General features: G+C 36.4%; 1 protein-coding gene across 1 annotated transcript in view; it reads left to right on the forward strand.

Moving 5' to 3' along the window:
• The window catches only part of Wdr19 (WD repeat domain 19), a 73562-nt gene that overhangs the window by 11490 nt on the left and 43746 nt on the right, over window positions 1–18326 (forward strand). The window contains exons 6-14 of the mRNA XM_046450441.1: window positions 624–739; window positions 3696–3776; window positions 5030–5142; window positions 5422–5595; window positions 8749–8819; window positions 9266–9438; window positions 9530–9644; window positions 11635–11741; window positions 12622–12744. Of these exons, the coding sequence (XP_046306397.1) occupies window positions 624–739; window positions 3696–3776; window positions 5030–5142; window positions 5422–5595; window positions 8749–8819; window positions 9266–9438; window positions 9530–9644; window positions 11635–11741; window positions 12622–12744 (1073 nt within the window). The remainder of the gene's footprint in view (window positions 1–623; window positions 740–3695; window positions 3777–5029; window positions 5143–5421; window positions 5596–8748; window positions 8820–9265; window positions 9439–9529; window positions 9645–11634; window positions 11742–12621; window positions 12745–18326) is intronic.

Consider the following 18326-nt stretch of genomic DNA (forward strand, 5'->3'; position numbering starts at 1 on the left):
GCATGTACATATTTTTTTCATTTCATTATTCTTTTATTATTTCAGAGAGAGAGAGAGAGAGTTATTGTGCTGACTGGAAAGCTCAGAGAAAGTTTCTGATCCTTAGTGGTTATCTACTATTACTAGCTAAGAAACTCAGGTTCATTCATATTTTTGCCTTAGCATTACCGTGAAGTATCATGAGTGATTAAAACTATGAGTGTTCTTTCTACTTCATGATTTACCAGACCATGGTAAATTGTGGAGCTGATTATAAGTAAAGATGATATCACTGCTTTGGGATTTACTTCTCTTAAGGACATTATTGTTACAGGCTTTATTAGTTGTAAACAAACAAAATTTGTCAAGGATCAGAATATCTTTTTATGTGCTTAAATCCAGATAAAATTTGGAAAGAGCATTAACCTTATGTACCTTTTTCTTGATTTATAACTTAGTAATAAACTGTTTTAAATAAGGTTGTGCAGACACTAACTGCTTTGAAGATATTCTAAATTCTTTGTTATTGAATCCCATGGTATATCACCTAAATTTTCAGACTGGCATCACAGATTCATTTATTTATTTATTTATTTTGAGAACTCCATGTGGCTATACAAAAATTATCTTTTTTTTTTCCTTAGGAAAACATACCAAAAGAATCACATGTGGATGTTGGAGTACAGAAAATCTGCTTGCTTTAGGTGGTGAAGATAAAATAATTACAGTTAGTAACCAGGAGGGGGACACAATAAGACAGGTAATATAGTAATGTCTCTGTGGTCTGATATATTCAAATTTTTCCTCAAAATAGTTTGTCTATTGGGCTGGGGTTATGACTCAGCGGTAGAGTGTTCACCTAGCACACGCAAGGTCCTAGGTTCAATCCTCAGCACCACATAAAAATAAATAAATAAAATAAATGTATTGTGTCCAACTACAACTAAAAAATAAATATTAAAAAAAAATAGTTTGTCAGGGCTGGGGATGTAGCTCAGTTGGTAGAGTGCTTGCCTCACATGAACAAGGCCCTGGGTTCAATCACTAACACCACCAAAAAAATAAAAATAAAAAAATAAATAGTTTGTTTATCAAACTAATCTATAAAATTTTAAAGTCTCTGTGTTTATATATGCAATAATTTTATGTTTTAAGTGTCAAAAAACTTTCTCTTCATGTAATATTAGGACATTTTTCTTTAGTATGAATACTAATTCAGATATCCTCCTGTGTATATTTCCCTGTTGTATTAGCATAGATTATCAGCTGTGGTTATAGTAGTATGTTCGTGAACTAACTCGTATTTTATATATGTGTATTGACAATATAAATGTGATAACTGGTGGATCTTAATCAGACTTGCCTGATTCTAAAGTCCATATCTTTACCAAACATGTTAAATTACTTCCAAAGTAATCCTGATTACATTTAATTTCAAGATTAAAATTTTACTACCATTTAAATTTCCCAAGATTGATTAGATTTTTAGAGGCTCTCTCCATGAGAGAATTTGGTTGCCAATAGGTACATAATCAATAGGAGAAATAACCAACAGGAAAATTTTGCTTTGGACTACTGTTTACAATTTAGTAATGCTAGAGAAATATCGACTAACACCTTTTCCGGACTATCTGTCAGGTATACAGTACTGCTATGGAGAGAAGCAGTATAAAATATGACTCTGGATTAGCCAACTATTATACATAATAAATTAGTTCAAAATGAAGTAGCTTAAACATCTGTTATTTCATAGTTTTTGTGGATGAGGAATCCAGACACAGCTTCTCTGGGTGCCTCTATGTCAAGGTCTCTCACAAGCCTGTGAGCATGTTGCCAGACAGGGCTGCAGTCTCCTCTGAAGGCCTTACAGGGAGGTGGGATCTGCTTCTAACCTCACTCATGTGATTGTTGATAGAGTTCAATTCCTTATGGGTTGCTAGACTTGGGGTCTTAGTACCTCTTCACTGGAAGTCTTCCTCATTTTTTTGCCCCAAGGATCTCTGCATGGAATATGCTGTGATTTGAATGTGGTTTGAATGACCCTCAAAGGGTCATGTGATGGAAGATTGGTCCCCAGTGTGACAATGTTGGGAGATAATGGGAGGCAACAGAGTCTCAGAGGACAGAAAGAAATTAATGTAGTCCTCAAGGGATCCTGGTTAGCCCTCATGAGAAGGGTTATAACAGAGTTGCTCTCTGGCTTCCTGTCTCACCATGTGATTTCTCATCCTCTCCACATTCCCACCATGAAGCCAGAGGCTGCTGGCAATAGGGCCCCACCTCAAGAAGACGTCCCTAATCATCTAAAACATGCATGACCTTACATTACGAGTTGTCAAATTTTGTGATATAATTTGCAAGTCCTATAGCATTTAGGAGATGGAGAAAATCAATGAAAGTTGGATTGTGAATCTTTAAAAGACAGAAGGCTAAAATGTTAACAAAGAGACCCCAAATTATAGAGACTGTAAGAATATGGCGTTTGGGTGTTTTTTTGTTTTTTCCCCCCCTCTCTCTTTCTCTTACTCATGTAATAGCAGAGAGATGGGCAGGCCATCTAGGTACCACTGCCTCACAAAGTTGAGCAGAATCCCAGTTTCCTTCCATCTTAGTTATCTGCCATTTTGTAGGATGTCATGTTCTCTGTTAAAGCTGGTGCACCAGGATTATATCTGTATTTCAGTCACAGAGAAGGGAGAAAGAGAAGTGACATGCAAGAAATCTGTATAGGACTTAATCTGGAAGGTGCTTGTTTTATTTCCATTCATATTATGATGACTAGAACCTAGTTATATGGCCACTATCACTCTTGCCTGGGAAGCTGCAAATTTAGTCCACAGAGGACTGCTAAAACTTTTTTTAATGAATAATGCAAAGCATTTAGCAGTATCTGTCATTCCGTCTGAGCAGAACAACATGAACAGAGATAGGAAGGGACACTTATAGTTTGTCCTAGTATAACTGAAGGTGTGGGTTTTGACTGAGAAAGTGAGACAGAAGAAAGTTGGTTCTGTATCTGGAAAGCTCAAAGTTGGGCAGAAGTAAGTCCTATCATGCTGAGCATCACCATAGCATGATTAAAATGGATCTTCAGGAAGATTAATCTAGCATAAAAGTTGTTTACTATGACATAATTTTATAAACCTTATGATTCTGGTCATTCTATTTGAATGCCCTTTAGAAATAGAATGGAATACAAATGCTACAATGCCTCTGTCCCACCATGTACCCATATCAGACATCACGAATAAATAATTGGATTTTTTTCCTCCACTGACCCAATGCAAGAGCTTATTTTTTTCCACAGAGCATCCCAGTAATTCACTATGGTTTAGCCACTATTCACACAAGATAACTGTTTCACATTTCTGCTCCCTAAGAAGTCTCCTTCCAAATTTAGACATACTGCTTAAGTCATCACGTGGTAGGAGATGTATGTATAAGTATTGCTTCATCTGGTTTACTTCAGAACTTTGTTATTCTGCATATCACTCCATTATTACTTGTATGAATTTTTTTTATCCAACATTAGTCAGAAATAAAAGCAATATATCTGTTTTGTTAACATTCAGAATTTGTGCATGTGGTATTTTGTTTTGTATTTTGAGGTTTTGGGAATTAGATCCAGGGCCTTGTTAGATCCATAAGCCCCAAGTCCTCTAGAAAGAATTTGAATATTGGGTTTGTTCACAGTGATGATATCTTTATCCTTATAGACATCGGTGAGATCAGAGCCAAGCCACATGCAATTTGCCACGATAAAGACCAGCGACCAAAGTGCTGCTACTGAAAACACAGTAAGAATTCTAAATCAAACCCATGCCCAAGTCATTGTGGTAATTTTGTAGAATATAGCTATTTCCTTTTCTTGGATAGGTTTTGAAAAATAAATTATGTTTGTCACTTATTAATCCAAAGTAGGGCTCAGTCTCGCAGGCCTGAAAATTGCTTTTGCCTCTGCTGACCTCTGGTATCACAGAAAATGAGAATAACTTCCTGTTCCAGTTGGTGCTGTTGCTCTGTTCATTCATGTGGTAACAAAAACAGGGGAGATTAGTGATTTCTCTGTGACTTTTTTTCTTTACGATTGGGTGAACAGATCTCAAAAGTTGTAATTTTTCATTCCTTAATACCTAGTTACATTTTCCTTTCTACATTTTAATATTCCAAAATCCAGATGATTTGCATAATCAACATGCATATATTTAATGAAGTAATGTGTCTTTATTTCCTATAAAGCAATTTTTATGTTGATATTGACTACTATTGTTGACATCTTAGAATCAGGGAATATATCAAAGTGTCACTCTTGATGAAGTCAAATAAACAAACATGCTCTTTTTTCTCCCCAACACAAATATACCTTCCACTGAGAATTATGTTAAGTGTTAACTTGTGTTAGTAGCAGAGGAATGCTAGTTTAGCCATGCTCACCTACAAGTGATGGAAGTAATGATATAAAAAGCCAGGCTAGATCATCCATAGAAGTGTGGGGATCTGTAATCCCCAGTGGCTCAAAAGCAGATTGGCCTCTTAGAATGGAAGACTCTTTAAACTCTGAATATGAAATAAGTTCAGTGAAACTATGTCAGACTTATACTCCCACATTGCATAGTGTTCCAAGGAGAGGTGTAGAGTTTAAGAGTCTATTCCAGCTGGGTGTGGTGGTGTACACTTATAATCCCAACAACTTGCGAGTTTGAAGCCAGCCTCAGCATCTTAGCAAGACCCTGTCCCAAAACAAACTCAGTGGTTAAGCACCCTTGGGTTCAATCCCTGGTACCAAAAGAAAAAGAAAAAGAGGCTATTCCACAAAGGTATTTTAGAATATTTCAAATGATATGTTAAAGATGTGTAAAGCCAAGGACCCTTACCAAAATATACCTCACTAGATGTATTTTTTGTTAAGTCACATTATCATGCTAATGTAGCACATGGAAATTTGGTTTATTGTTTTCCTAAATTAGGTTCAGCTGTTTGGATTTGCTTATTGGTCTTTTGAAGAACTACTAAGTAATTTATTTCACAATCTCCTGATCTTTTCTGACAGATAAGTGCGGTGATTGGCAAGAAAACTTTGTGTATTTTTAATATAAATGATCCAGATTGCCCAATTGATCTAGAATTTCAGCAGCGCTATGGCAGTATTGTCTGCTATAGTTGGTATGTACCAAAAGCTCATTATAGAAAGAAATCCATTGTTTTTCCATACTAATTATATGTATAAAGTTTTGCCTGTAACATTCTGTATAGAGCATTTCTGAGTTACAATCTGTGATTAAGTATGTGAAACTGCCTAGCATATTATCTGATATTTAGTTGGCCCTTGATAAATTATATTCTTTAAGGTATTTGCTGATTTCCCGTATTACCAGTAATATATGAGTCTCCTTTTTTAAAAATTTCTTTTTCTTTACCATATTTTTGCCTTTGTTGCTGCAGGTTTGGTGATGGCTACATCATGATTGGTTTTTCACGTGGCATTTTCGTGGCCATTTCTACATACTTCCAAGAAATTGGGCATGAGGTATTTCAGACTCGCAACCATAAAGATAATCTAACCAGTATTGCAATATCACAGACTCTTAACAAAGCTGCCACATGTGGAGATAACTGGTAAGTCATATTCTCATATCGCTAGGAAAGTTTATATAGAGAATACTCAAGAAAATCAATAAGACTTTGGTAACTGATAAATCTGACATTCATACTTTCTTGGACTCTGAGAATGTGTTTATAATTGCAGATTTCTAAAACTCTTTCATCCTCTGCTGCCTTTAACACCCAGGGCAAAAATATAATATGGAATATTCTAGAAAATCAATCTAAAAAATAGTATAGGCAATCTCAGGTAATCAGGTCAGCACTTTGCACCCTGTCTCTCCTACCGTACACAGCTATAAAACCTGGAGAGAATGATGGAGCAGCTATTTAAGGTCTCTGAAATGTAAATATTAGCAGGTCAGAATTCAAAGTACCACTGAACCAACAATGAGGCCTCCTTTCTCCTCCACTCTCTCTCAGGCGGGACTCAAGGTAGCCCAAATCCTAGAAGCAGGCATCAGAGCACAGAGAGCTGTAAAACATTGAAGGAAAGGAAAGACCTAATGATCAGAGGCAACTGGGGAAATGTCCTGATTTTTGAGTTTTCATTCTTGTTTTTCTCTCCTGCCCTGGCCACCAAGTAGCCTGCAAGAGCATTAGCACCAAGGACCCACAGGCACCTCAAGCTTTGACGGAGGGTACCCTCCTTCATCTGTTAGAGGACCTGTGGTCCCAAGGAAGCGGAACAAATCCCTGTTGCTTATTTTTCTTTCTGCCCACAGATGCTGGTGCAGTTGTAGGGACTACAACAGAGTACAGGGTATCTAGACCCCCAGGGTTCCCAGAGGACCAAAAAGGGAATCCCAAGGAACCAGAAAACAAAGAGGGAGGGACTCAGGAAAGCAATCTGAAACAGATGTTTATGAACTCCTAGGTTTACCCCTCAGCTTGTATGTGTAAATCGTTTTTTTAACTTTATTTTATTATTATTATTTTTTTATGTGGTGCTGAGGATCTAACCCAGTCCAGTGCCTCACACATGCTAGGCAAGCACTCCATCACTGAGCTACAACCCCAGCCCCTGTAAATCTTATTCTAAACATTTACCAAAGACTTTGAGCATTGAACTGAGATCCAATACTAGCCACTGAGTGGGCCGTGCATGGACACATATAAATTCTACTGCAGAAGCTTAGAAAATAGAGCTGTCATTGAAGTCATAACCCTCAGTTATTGCCTACTAGAATAACCAAATGGGTTGATTGCCTACTAGAACAAAAATATTAACCCTCTCCAAAGGAATTAGGTTAGATACAGATTCTCAAAACATAATATAACCCCCAAATTACCTGGCATCTGAAGAATCAAAAAAAGTTCCACTCACTTGGGAAAGGGCAATCAGAGGACAACAATGCCAAGAAAGTACAGAGGCAGCTATTACTGAAATACTCTCAAAGGGCTAATAATCTAAAATTGGATGGGGCAAAGAGAAGTGGGGAAGGGAGGCAAGAGGGTAAGAAAGATGGTGGAATGAAACGGACATCATTATCCCAGGTACATGTGTGATTTCACGAATGGTGTGACTCTTCTTCATGTACAATTAGAGAAGCAAAAAATTCTGTTCCATTTGTGTACAATGAATCAAAGACCTTTCTACTGTCATGTATAACTGATTAGAACTAATTTTTCTAAAAAGCATGATAGATAAATTAAAATGGAATACTAAAAAAAATTCAAATATAAATGAAGAAAAGAAAAGGAGAACAGGAACAAAAGATAGAGGAGACAAACAAGACAAATGCCATAGATCTACATTCAAACCTACCTAGACTACATTAAATATAAACGATACAGTTATATCATTTATAGGCCGTTAGAATGGATTTTTAAATGACCATATTATATGCTGCCTGTAAGAAACTCACTTCAAATATAACTAAGAAAAAAAGTAAAAGGATGAAAAAAGTTAAAACCTTCCAATGCTAATCAAAAGAACTCTCAGCAATATGAATATGTAACAACAGATCCCACCATTATGTACTACTATAATGCACCAATGCAAACAAGAAACCCCAGCAAAAGAAAGATGGGGCTGGGGAGGAAGGAGGCAACATAAAGGGTCCTGTAGTCATGGACTATCTGTATCCTCATTGTGGTTGTGGACCTCAGGTTTCTCACATTAGAATATTACATAGAACTAACACACACACACACACACACACACACCAGTTCTACTGGGTACCAGTAGAACTGGGGACATCTAAATAAGGTTTGCGGAGTATGTCAGTGTCAGTAACCTTATTGTGATATTATGCTATAATTTTCCAAGATGTCATCACTGGGGGGAGGGGTTTTCGGACTCTCTTGGGATCACTTCTGAAAACTGCACGTGGGTCTATAATTTTCTCAAAATAAAAAGATTAACTAATGAAAAGAACAGGGGGGAAATGTAAGGGGAAAACACTAGGAGGGAGGAGGAAGAGGGAGACACGGAGGAAAGAAATTTGATGCTTATTGGGCTCCAGTATTGTACTATACGACTTTCATTTTCATGGACCTATTTATTCTTCCCAGTCAGCTGAGGAAGTGATATTATGTCCCCATTTTTTTCAGCGCTTTCAACCTAGGCCTTGTGATTCCAAATCTAATGCACTTTCTGTTGTACCTCCCCACTTTTTATATGAACCAGTTCTGGGCAGGGGAGAAAGGTGACCTGTTATAAAGAGCACTTGTGTCATCTTACAATAATTAAACTGCTCACCTAGGTACACGTATGAAGACACGAATGGGGTGACTCCACTTTGTGTACAACCAGAAAAATGAAAAAATTGTGTTCCATTTGGGTGCTATCAATCAAAATGCATTCTGCTGTCATATATAACTAATTAGAACAAACAAATAAATAAATATTTTTAAAAACTGCTCAGAAGAAGGTTCTCCTATTCAAACTTCATCAGAACAATATTAACTTCCCTTTGTAGTAGCTATATAGATCAGAGAATTAAGTGGGATACTGCTCCCCTTCCTGTGCCCACACATGCTCAAATATGCAAACAAACCTAACCAGAAGAAAATTTTAATATTATCTTACCTTAACCCACTAGATTATCCTATATGTCCTATTTGGGAGACCTCTGATCTATTCCACAGTTTATAATTTTTTTGTGAACTAAAACAATTTTACATAGAGTTCATATATATTTAAAATATCCTCTTTTTTTCCAGCATTAAAATTCATGACTTGGCAGAATTAAAAGACATGTATGCTATAGTCAACCTGGATGATGAAAATAAAGGTATTGATTTTCCTGAAGCAGTTGACATCTTCTCATTTCAATTATAGAGAGTAATTCTGTGTTTGTTATTGTGTAATATGCATTCATTGTAGGAGGAATAAAATTAACACCTTTCATTAGAGTTCCCTAAAATAGTCTCCTTATTTTAGTAATTATGTTAAATCATTCTACTTGACTAACAGAATATTAGCACACTTAAAACCAGAGATTTAAAGTGAATTGGAAAATTAATATATATTTTCCATTTGAGCCATATTGGATGAGTTTGCACTCATATTCTTATGCTCATCCATGGTGAATTCCCTATTTTAAATAAATACTATATTTGAAAAAAAATATTTGAAGTTTTTTTTAAGCCTCTGGTAGCTTAAGTAAAAATATGTGCTTGCTTGCCTGCAACTGTAAATTGTTTTTTTTTTAATTGTTTGTGTTGTGAATTTTTTCAGGGTTGGGTACCTTGTCCTGGACAGATGATGGCCAGTTGCTGGCACTGTCTACCCAAAGGGGCTCACTCCACGTTTTCCTGACCAAGCTTCCCATACTGGGGGCTGCCTGCAGCACAAGGATTGCGTATCTCACCTCCCTCCTTGAGGTCACCGTAGCCAACCTTGTTGAAGGAGTATGAAAATGGTGTTATTTTTATTTTATTTATTAATAAATCAAAACAGTTTTAACAGCTGATTTACCGCTCTTACTTCTCTCTGTTATAGGAGACACCAATCACAGTCTCAGTTGATGTGGAACCCAACTTTATAGCAGTAGGTCTCTATCATCTGGCCGTGGGAATGAACAATCGAGCCTGGTTTTATGTTCTTGGAGAGAACGGCAAGTCGACATCCATTTGTTGCATTGTTATCTAGCATATAATTTCTGTATAACACTGAAAGTTTCTCTTAAGACCAAGTCTTTCACTCATTTTTGTCCAAACATCTCTTTCTTAATTTGAATGGCTTTGTGAATCCTCTAAAAATTTTGTGTGATTTTTAGAAAGATTTTCTTCTTTACCTTTGGAGTGAAAATAGCATGGTATAGTGGGTAGACTGGAATTAGAGAGGAGCTGGGTTCAATTCCCCTTCTGCTTCTGTAAGCTAAGTGAACTGTAGCCTACTTACTCCACCCCGTGAGCTTTGGTTCACTCATCTGGAAAATGAGGCTACTCTATGTTTAAGGGATCATGAGGCAGATTTTTTTTTTTTTTTTTTTTGCATACATGACAATAGTGGAATGCATTACACTCTTTATTACCCATTTACAGCACAATTTTTCGTAACTCTGTATATAAAGTATGTTCACACCAAATTATGCCATTATACACTACATGTACTCTCTTTTTTTTTTCATTACAATTCTTAATACACATATATACCACAATTTATCATCTCTGTTTATATATAAGGTATGTTGACACCAAATTCAAATCTTCATACATGTATTTTGTATAATGATGACCATCACCTTTCACCATCCTTGCTATTCCCCTCCCCCCTCCCTTTCCCTCCCACCCTTCTTCCCTATCTAGAAATAATCTGCCTCCCATGCTCTCCCTCCCTACCCCACTTTGATTCACCCCCCCCCCCTTATATCAGAGAAAACATTTGGCATTTGTTTTTGGGGGGTTGGCTAACTTCACTTAGCATAATCTTCTCTAATGCCATCCATTTACCTACAAATGCCATGACTTGTTCTTTTTTAGTGCTGAGTAATATTCCATTGTGTATAAATGCCACATTTTTTAATCCATTCATCCACTGAAGGACATCTAGGTTGGCTCCACAGTTTAGCTATTGTGAATTGTACTGCTATGAACATTGATGTGACTGTGTCCCTGTAGTATGCTGTTTTTAGGTCCTTTGGGTATAGTCCGAGAAGAGGAATAGCTGGGTCAAATGGTGATTCCATTCCTAGATTTCCATGGAATCTCCATACTGCTTCCCAAATTGGCTGTCCCACCAGCAATGTATGAATGAACTTTTTTCCCCCACATCCTCGCCAACACTTATTGTTGTTTGTCTTCATAATAGCTGCCATTCTTACTGGAGTGAGATAAAATCTTAGAGTAGTTTTGATTTGCATTTCTCTGATTGCTAGAGATTATGAGCATTTTTTTATATATTTGTTGATTGATTGTATGTCCTCTTCTGAGACGGGTCTGTTCATGTCCTTGGCCCATTTATTGATTGGATTATTTGGGTTTTTTTGGTGCTTAGCTTGTGAAGTTCTTTATATACCCTAGAGAGTAGTGCTCTATCTGCTGTGTGAGGGGTAAAATTTGCTCCCAGGATGTAGGCTCCCTGTTCTCCTCACAGATTATTTCTTTTGCTGAGAAAAAACTTTTTAGTTTGAATCCATCACATTTCTTGATTCTTGGTTCTCACTTTACACAGTGGCTTTGTTAGGCACACCTATACCTGATAGCTTAACAAACTATGGGTCCCTCTCCCCTTTTATTCTTTGAGTAATGTCTAATATCATGTGAAGAAAGCTTTCCCTCCCTCTTCCTCTCCACTTTTTTCCCCTACTCTAGAAGAGATAACCTTCAGGAAAAGACCTGAGAAGTAACCTGTAGAATAGAAAACCCCATTAAGCTTCTTGTCACTTAAGGTTTAATTCACTTATTTTCTCTTGTTTCATATGAACCATTATGGAATTCCCGAAAGCAAATTTATTTGGCTACTATGATTTTCTTTACAATAGCTGAAATAAGATTTAAGTTCAGAAGATTTTTACAAAGACACACATTTAAAAATTATTTGCAAATACTTGTATGAGGTAGTTTTGCCTAATTTCAGTATGTTAATTTTTTACATTGCTACAGGTGTAAAAAAATTAAAAGACGTAGAATATCTTGGAACAGTAGCTAGCATCTGTCTTCATTCTGACTATGCTTCTGCACTTTTTGAAGGCAAAGTCCAGTTACATTTGGTAAGTATAATTCTGATATCTTGGAAATCTGCTAGTTTAAGTAGTAATAATGAATAACCTCATGTCTCATTATCAAGAACCTTGGTCAGGCAGCAAGTATATAAAGCCTAGCTAGAAAGCCAGATATGGGTAAGGGTGAACAAAACTCTTCCCCTTCTGTATGAGATGTTCAAGTGACATTTTAGCCCTGTTCTCTAGAACCTTGATAAATAGCAACAGTGCTCTTTACCACATTGCTTATAGTAAAAATAATCCAGTTGGTAAATTGCATCTAGAAGGAACCACAAATGAACCATAAACCTCTGGGCTTTCTGCAAGGCAATGACTCTTAGATTTGTGCATGTTACATGTGAGGATCCTCGAAATTATGTCCATTGACTCATTCAACAAATATTGGCACCTGCTATGACAGGACTTCTAAATCAGGGCATCTGCCACATAAATAACTTTTCATTCTTTTTTTTTTTTTTTTTTTTGGTACCGAGGATTGAACCCAGGGGTAGTTACCTACAGAACCACATCCCCATCCCTTTTTTAAATATTTTATTTAGAGACGGGGACTCACTGAGTTGCTTAGGGCTTCACTAAATTGCTGAGGCTGGCCTTGAACTCACAGTCTTCCTGTCTTAGCCTCCCGAGCTGCTGGGATTACAGGCATGCACCACCATGCCCAGCACACATAAATATCTTGACTCTTCTCATCTGGGGAGCCAAAGAGATTGGTGGGAACACCTAATGCTGCCCTGCAGGCCAGCTGTGGTTGCTGTCAGGTATATTTCTGAGTAAGCAGGCCCAAGGTAGTCTTGAGATTCCAAATGTGTAGTTGAACTTGAGAAAAAGGACACTTTGCACATTTATGCAAACAATCTTTACATTTTAGATAGAAAGTGAAATCTCCAATGCTCAAGAAGAACGTGAGACTCGACTCTTCCCAGCAGTGGATGATAAATGCCGTATTTTATGTCATGCCTTAACTGGTGATTTCCTCATCTATGGGACAGATGTATGTATTGTCTTTTTTAATATAGAGCATAGAGGATTTCTAATTTTTACTTTGTGACTTAGACTTTTTCCTACTATTGTTTTTCTATATATTTTTCAGTATTGAATTCAATATGAGGAATGAAGTTATCTGTGATTAATCATACACTTATGCAGAATATAGATGGTATGATCTGCTAGTATAAGCGTCTTGTGATTTTTAAGCAATTTCTTAATTTATGAAATTGAAAGGACAGACTTGGCATGGTGCCATCACTAAAAGCAGGTGAAAAGCTGATTCATGACAACTTCCCACAAGACAGAGAGGTGAATGAGAAATGACTTGGGACAGCTCTTCTCCAGGCTGCCTGCTCTGTCATGTCCCTGTCCAACTAGATTTGAGCCTCACCTCTGTGCCTGTGTGAATGTTGCAAAGTAGCCACGGTGTTATGGTGGAGCTCTCCCCCCTGGGCCTGGACTTTTCTTTACAAGACCATTTTAAACTACAAATTCAATGGTGTCAGTAGAAAGCAAGCTATTCAGGTTATCTGTTTTTATTCATTAGTGAACTTGGATACTTTGTGCCTTTGAAGGAATGCGTCCATCTAAGTTATGGCATAAAATTATACTATTCCTTATTATTCTTTTAATAGTTGTAGATCTGTAGCAATATCACTCGTCTCATTTCTGATGTCGTAATTTGTGTTTTTTTTCCCCTGATTGGTCTACCCAGAGGTTTATCAATTGTGTTGATCTTTTCAAATAAATAGCTTTTTTGGTGTGTTTGTTTTTTTTTTTTTTTTTTTTTTTTTTTGGTTTTTCTCTATTGTTTTCCTGTTTCCTCTTTCATTGATTTCTGCTCCATTATTTATCCTACTGATTTGGGTATTAATCTGTTCTTTTTTTAGTTTTTAGGACAGGAGATGATTTCATTTACTTGAGATCATTCTTCTTTTCTAACATAAGCCCTTCAGTGGGAGGAAATTTCCCGTATGTCCTACTTTAGCAGCATCCCCCAAATTTTGGTATATTGTATTTTTTGTTTTTATTCAGTTCAAAATCTTTAGAATCTCCCTTTTGATTTTTTATTTTATTCATGGGTTTTTAAATACTGCATTGATAAATTTGCAGACAACTGAGATTTTTTCCAGACATCTTTCTGTTACTGAATTCTGATTTCATTCTATTATGGTTAAGGAATATAATTTGTCTGACAAATTATTTTAAATTTGTGAGACTTATTTTATGGTACAGAAAGTGATCCACTTGGTAAATATTCCTTTTGTAACTGGAAGGAATATATATGCTATTCTAGAGACGAAGTTGGTTGATAACATTCAAGACTTCTGTATCCTTTCTGATTTTATATTTCTTTATTCAGTCAATTATTGAGAGCTACAATTGTGAATCTGCCTATTTATCTCTTTGTGTTTTCTGTTCTCTAAGCGTTTTATGTATATTGAAGCTCTCTTGTTAGGTATCTAACCATTCTGGATTGTTTTATTTTCTTGACAGATTAGCCACTTTATCATTTTGAAATGACCTTTTAAAATCTCTGGTAATAGTTTTGCTCTGATATCTATTTTTCCTGATAGTAACACAGCCATTTCAGCCTTCCAGAATGTTATCCTGCTGTATCTTTTTCCATTTTTAACTTTTTTGTATCTTCATATGTAAACTATTTTCTTATAAGTAGCATATAGTTGGATCCCACAGTCAGACAGTCTCTCTGCCTTTTAGCTGGGGAGTTTAGTCTTTTAAGTATAATGAATTACCTACCTGTTTAGGTTTCAGTCTGTTATCCTGACATTTTCTACTTGTCCCATCTGCTTTCCGTTGCCGTTTTCTTCCTCCTTCACCTTCCTTCAGACTGTGTATTTTATTATTTTATCTCATCTGGTGACTTATTAATTATAACCTTTGTTATCTGGGGTTTGGTCTATGCCTGTATTCGAGTGATGGTGTACCACGTAATGCTCCCCTCCAACCTCAGTGCCACTGCCACCGTCTTGCTTTAACAGTTATCATAAACCCCTTAGTGCTTTGTTATTAGTTTTGTTTAAACAATCAGCTATCCTTTAAAGAGATTTAAGAAAGAAGTAGCTTAAATATTTATTCATGTGGTTGACATTTTTGGTGCTCTTCATTCCATTGTGTGAATCCATGTTTCCACCTGGTATCTTTTTCTTCTGCCTGAAGGTTTAACTTTATCAATATGCTTCATAATGGTTTCCTATCCATGAATTCTTTTAGCTTTTGGTCTGAGAAACGTCCTTGTTTCACCTTTATTTATTTATTTTTTTAAGATGTCTTCTCTGGGTGTAGAATTCTAGGCTGACCACTTCTTTCTTTCGGTACTGTTTCTGCCTCGCTGTCTTCTCACTTGCATTTTTTCCAACAAGAAATCTGTCATCTTGATCTTGTTCCTCTGTGTGCAGTGTTTTTTTGCTCTGCTTTTACTATTTCATCTTAATCACTGCTTTTGAGCAATTTGATTGTAATGTGTCGTGATGTCGTTTTCTTCCTTTTTCCTGAGCTTGAAATTGTTGACCTTCTTGAATCTGAGAGTTTACAGTTTTAATCAAATTTGGACCCTTTTAGCTATAATATCTTTAAATTTGTGCTGCCACTCTCTAATTGCAGGGATTCTACCTACCTGTATATTGCGGTGCTAAAAGTGTCTCACAGATAAAACTCTTTACATTTTTAAATTCTCTTTCTTCTTTTTCATTTGCAGTAGTTTCTACTGCTGTATTTTCAAAATCACTAACCTTTGTTTTATCATGTCTGAGCTGCCATTAATCTCATCCAATTGTTTTAAATTTTAAACATGGTGATTTTCATCCATAAAAGATCTATTTGGGTTTTTAAAATGTCTTCCATGTCTCCAATTAGCTTTGAAACACATGCTTTACAGTTATAATCATCTTTAATGATCTTATCCACTAATTCTAATATCTGGGTCCATTTTGGGTCAGTTCTGATTGATCATTCTCATTATGGGTCATATTTTTCTGTATGTCTGGTAATTTTACCTTTTGGGGTTCTGGATATATTTGTATTCCCCTAAATATTCTTGAACTTTGATGTGGGGCACGGTTCATTTATTTTAAAAGAGTTTGACTCATTTGAGTCTTGCTTTTATCATTTTTTAAAATAGATTTTTAGTTGTCAACGGACCTTTATTTTATTTATTTGTATGTGGGCTGAAAATCGAACCCAGTTCAGTGCCTCACACATGCTAGGCAAGCACTCTACCACTGAGCTACAACCCCAGCCCTTATCATTTGTTTTTGGCAGGTATGAAATAGTGCTCAGTTACAGCCAATTATTTCCCATTCCTGCAGCATGGCTTTCCTGAGTACTCTACCCAAGGCCCCTGTGGATTTTAAGTTTTTAGAGTGTGGACCACTTTGTTTCTTTTGGATGGTTCTTTCCTGGCCTCAGTACCACCTGAGTCAAGATGGACCCCTCTCTAGAGATCTCCAACTTCTCTTTCTCTTTGCAGCTTCGTCCTTTCTTGGACTCTATCCCGTCAACTCTAGCCACTATTTTCTTCTCCCTGTGCTCTCACCTCCATCTCCACAACTGCATGCTCCACCTGCAGCCCCAACCCCCTTGCCATGATTTGAAATCTCTCTGAAAGCAATAGCTGGAGTTGTCATAGGACTTGCCTTTTGCCCCTCTCTCAGAGATCAATGTCCTTTGTTGCCTAATTTCAGCATCTTGAGAATGGTTGTTTCATGCACTTTGTTTATATATGTATAAAAAAAAATACAAGTGGTTGTTTTGGATAGAAAAGAAAATCCAGTGTCTCACTCCGTCTTGGCCTAAGTGAAGTCCAAGATGTTATCATGTATTTTTATTTCAATTAAACTTTTTCTTTTGAGATCCTTGCAAAATTAAATGCAGTTGTCAGAAATAAGAGATCCTATGATCCTATGTACCCTTCACCTAGGTTCCCCAGTGTACAATTATAGTCCAGTGTCACAACCATGTTGAGATCCGTACAGTCAGAACAATTCTGTCACCACAGGGATCCCTTCTGTTACTGCTTTAGACCACACTCACTTTCCTCCTAACCCCACCCCTCCTTAACCCCTGGTAACAAATAATCTGTTCTCTATTTCTATAATTTTACCATTTCCATAGAAATCATATAATATCTATCCTTTTCAGATTGGTTATTTTTCACTCCATGTGCTTCTCAGGAGATTCAGCCAGGTTGTATGTAGCAGCATTTGCCTTTTTTATTGCCAAGTAGTGTTCCGAGGTATGGTTGCACCAGTATGTTCAACCTTTCACCCACTGAAGAGCTTCTAGATTGACTTCGAAGTGGGGTTTCTTTTTTGGGTGATGAATTGTTTTAAGTTGATTAAAGTATTGTACAACTCTGTAAACATGCCAAGAGTTGTACACTTTGAGAGGGTGAATTTCATGGTATGTGAATTACATTTTCATAAAGCTACTAAAGAAAAAAAAATGAGTGTAAGCACCTTTTAAACAGGAATAAGAATCAGTTGAGCACATCCATGTCTATTTTCTGGGTCCTCTGCTCCATTCCATTGACCTGTGTGGCGTCCCTCCACCTATACCACATAGTCTTGATTATCACAACTGTACATTTTTAAAAAATCTTTGAAATTGGGCAAACTAATTCCCACTTTATTCTTCATTTTCTAACTTGGTTCAGCTCATCTAGTTGCTTTGCCATTCCGTATAAATTTTAGAATGATTTGTATCTTCAAAGAAATTTTGTTGAGATTTTTATTAGAATGATGTTAAATGTATATAGTTAGGAAAATTAACATTTCTACTATGGTGGTCTTCTAATACATTATGAATATAGCGTTTTGTATTTAGTGTTTTGTAATTTTCAGCATGAAAATCCTATGTATGTTTTGTTACATTTACACCCAGATATATAAATGTAGATTATCCCTTATCCAAAATGTTTGAGACCAGAAAGAAATGTTTCGGGTTTTGTTTTGTTTTGTTTTGTTTCACTGGGGATATTTACATAGATATCACTAGTTGAGCATCCCTAACCTGAAAATCTGAAATCTTAAGTACTCCAATGTCTGAAAACTTCTGAGTGTCATGTTGGCACACAGAAAATTTCAATTTCAGATTTTCAGATTAGGGATGTTCAGCCTTTATTGTGTTTTCAATTTTGAGATGTGCAAGTTCATTGCTAATATATAGAAATACAGTTGATTGTATCAGGTAAGGTTTTTGTTTTGTTTTTATCTTAAAACTAATTTTCTAGTTTACTAATTAACAGAAAAAATATTTGAGAAAACACAATCTGAAAGTTTCTCTTCAGCAACAAGGGTATTTCAGCAAGTAAGAAATACTATGAATTAATTATTTCATGTCATTAAAAGCATATGAATTAATAGAATATTGAGTCACTTGTATATTCTCATTGCATTTATTTTTAGGGATCTGTACACTGCATACATACTAAATATTGTTAGGCCTCTCCTTCATCAAAAATAATGATGCAGGCCGGGCATGGTGGTACACACTTGTAGTCCCAGCAGCTAGGGAGGCTGAGACAGGAGAATTGCCGAGTTCAAAGCCAGCCTTAGCAAAAAGCGA

This window comes from Marmota monax, unplaced genomic scaffold, assembly GCF_021218885.2.
Source record: "Marmota monax isolate L192 unplaced genomic scaffold, Marmota_monax_Labrador192_F-V1.1 WCK01_AAM20220418_F8-fsc00025, whole genome shotgun sequence".
In the NCBI taxonomy this organism is placed as follows: Eukaryota; Metazoa; Chordata; class Mammalia; order Rodentia; family Sciuridae; genus Marmota; species Marmota monax.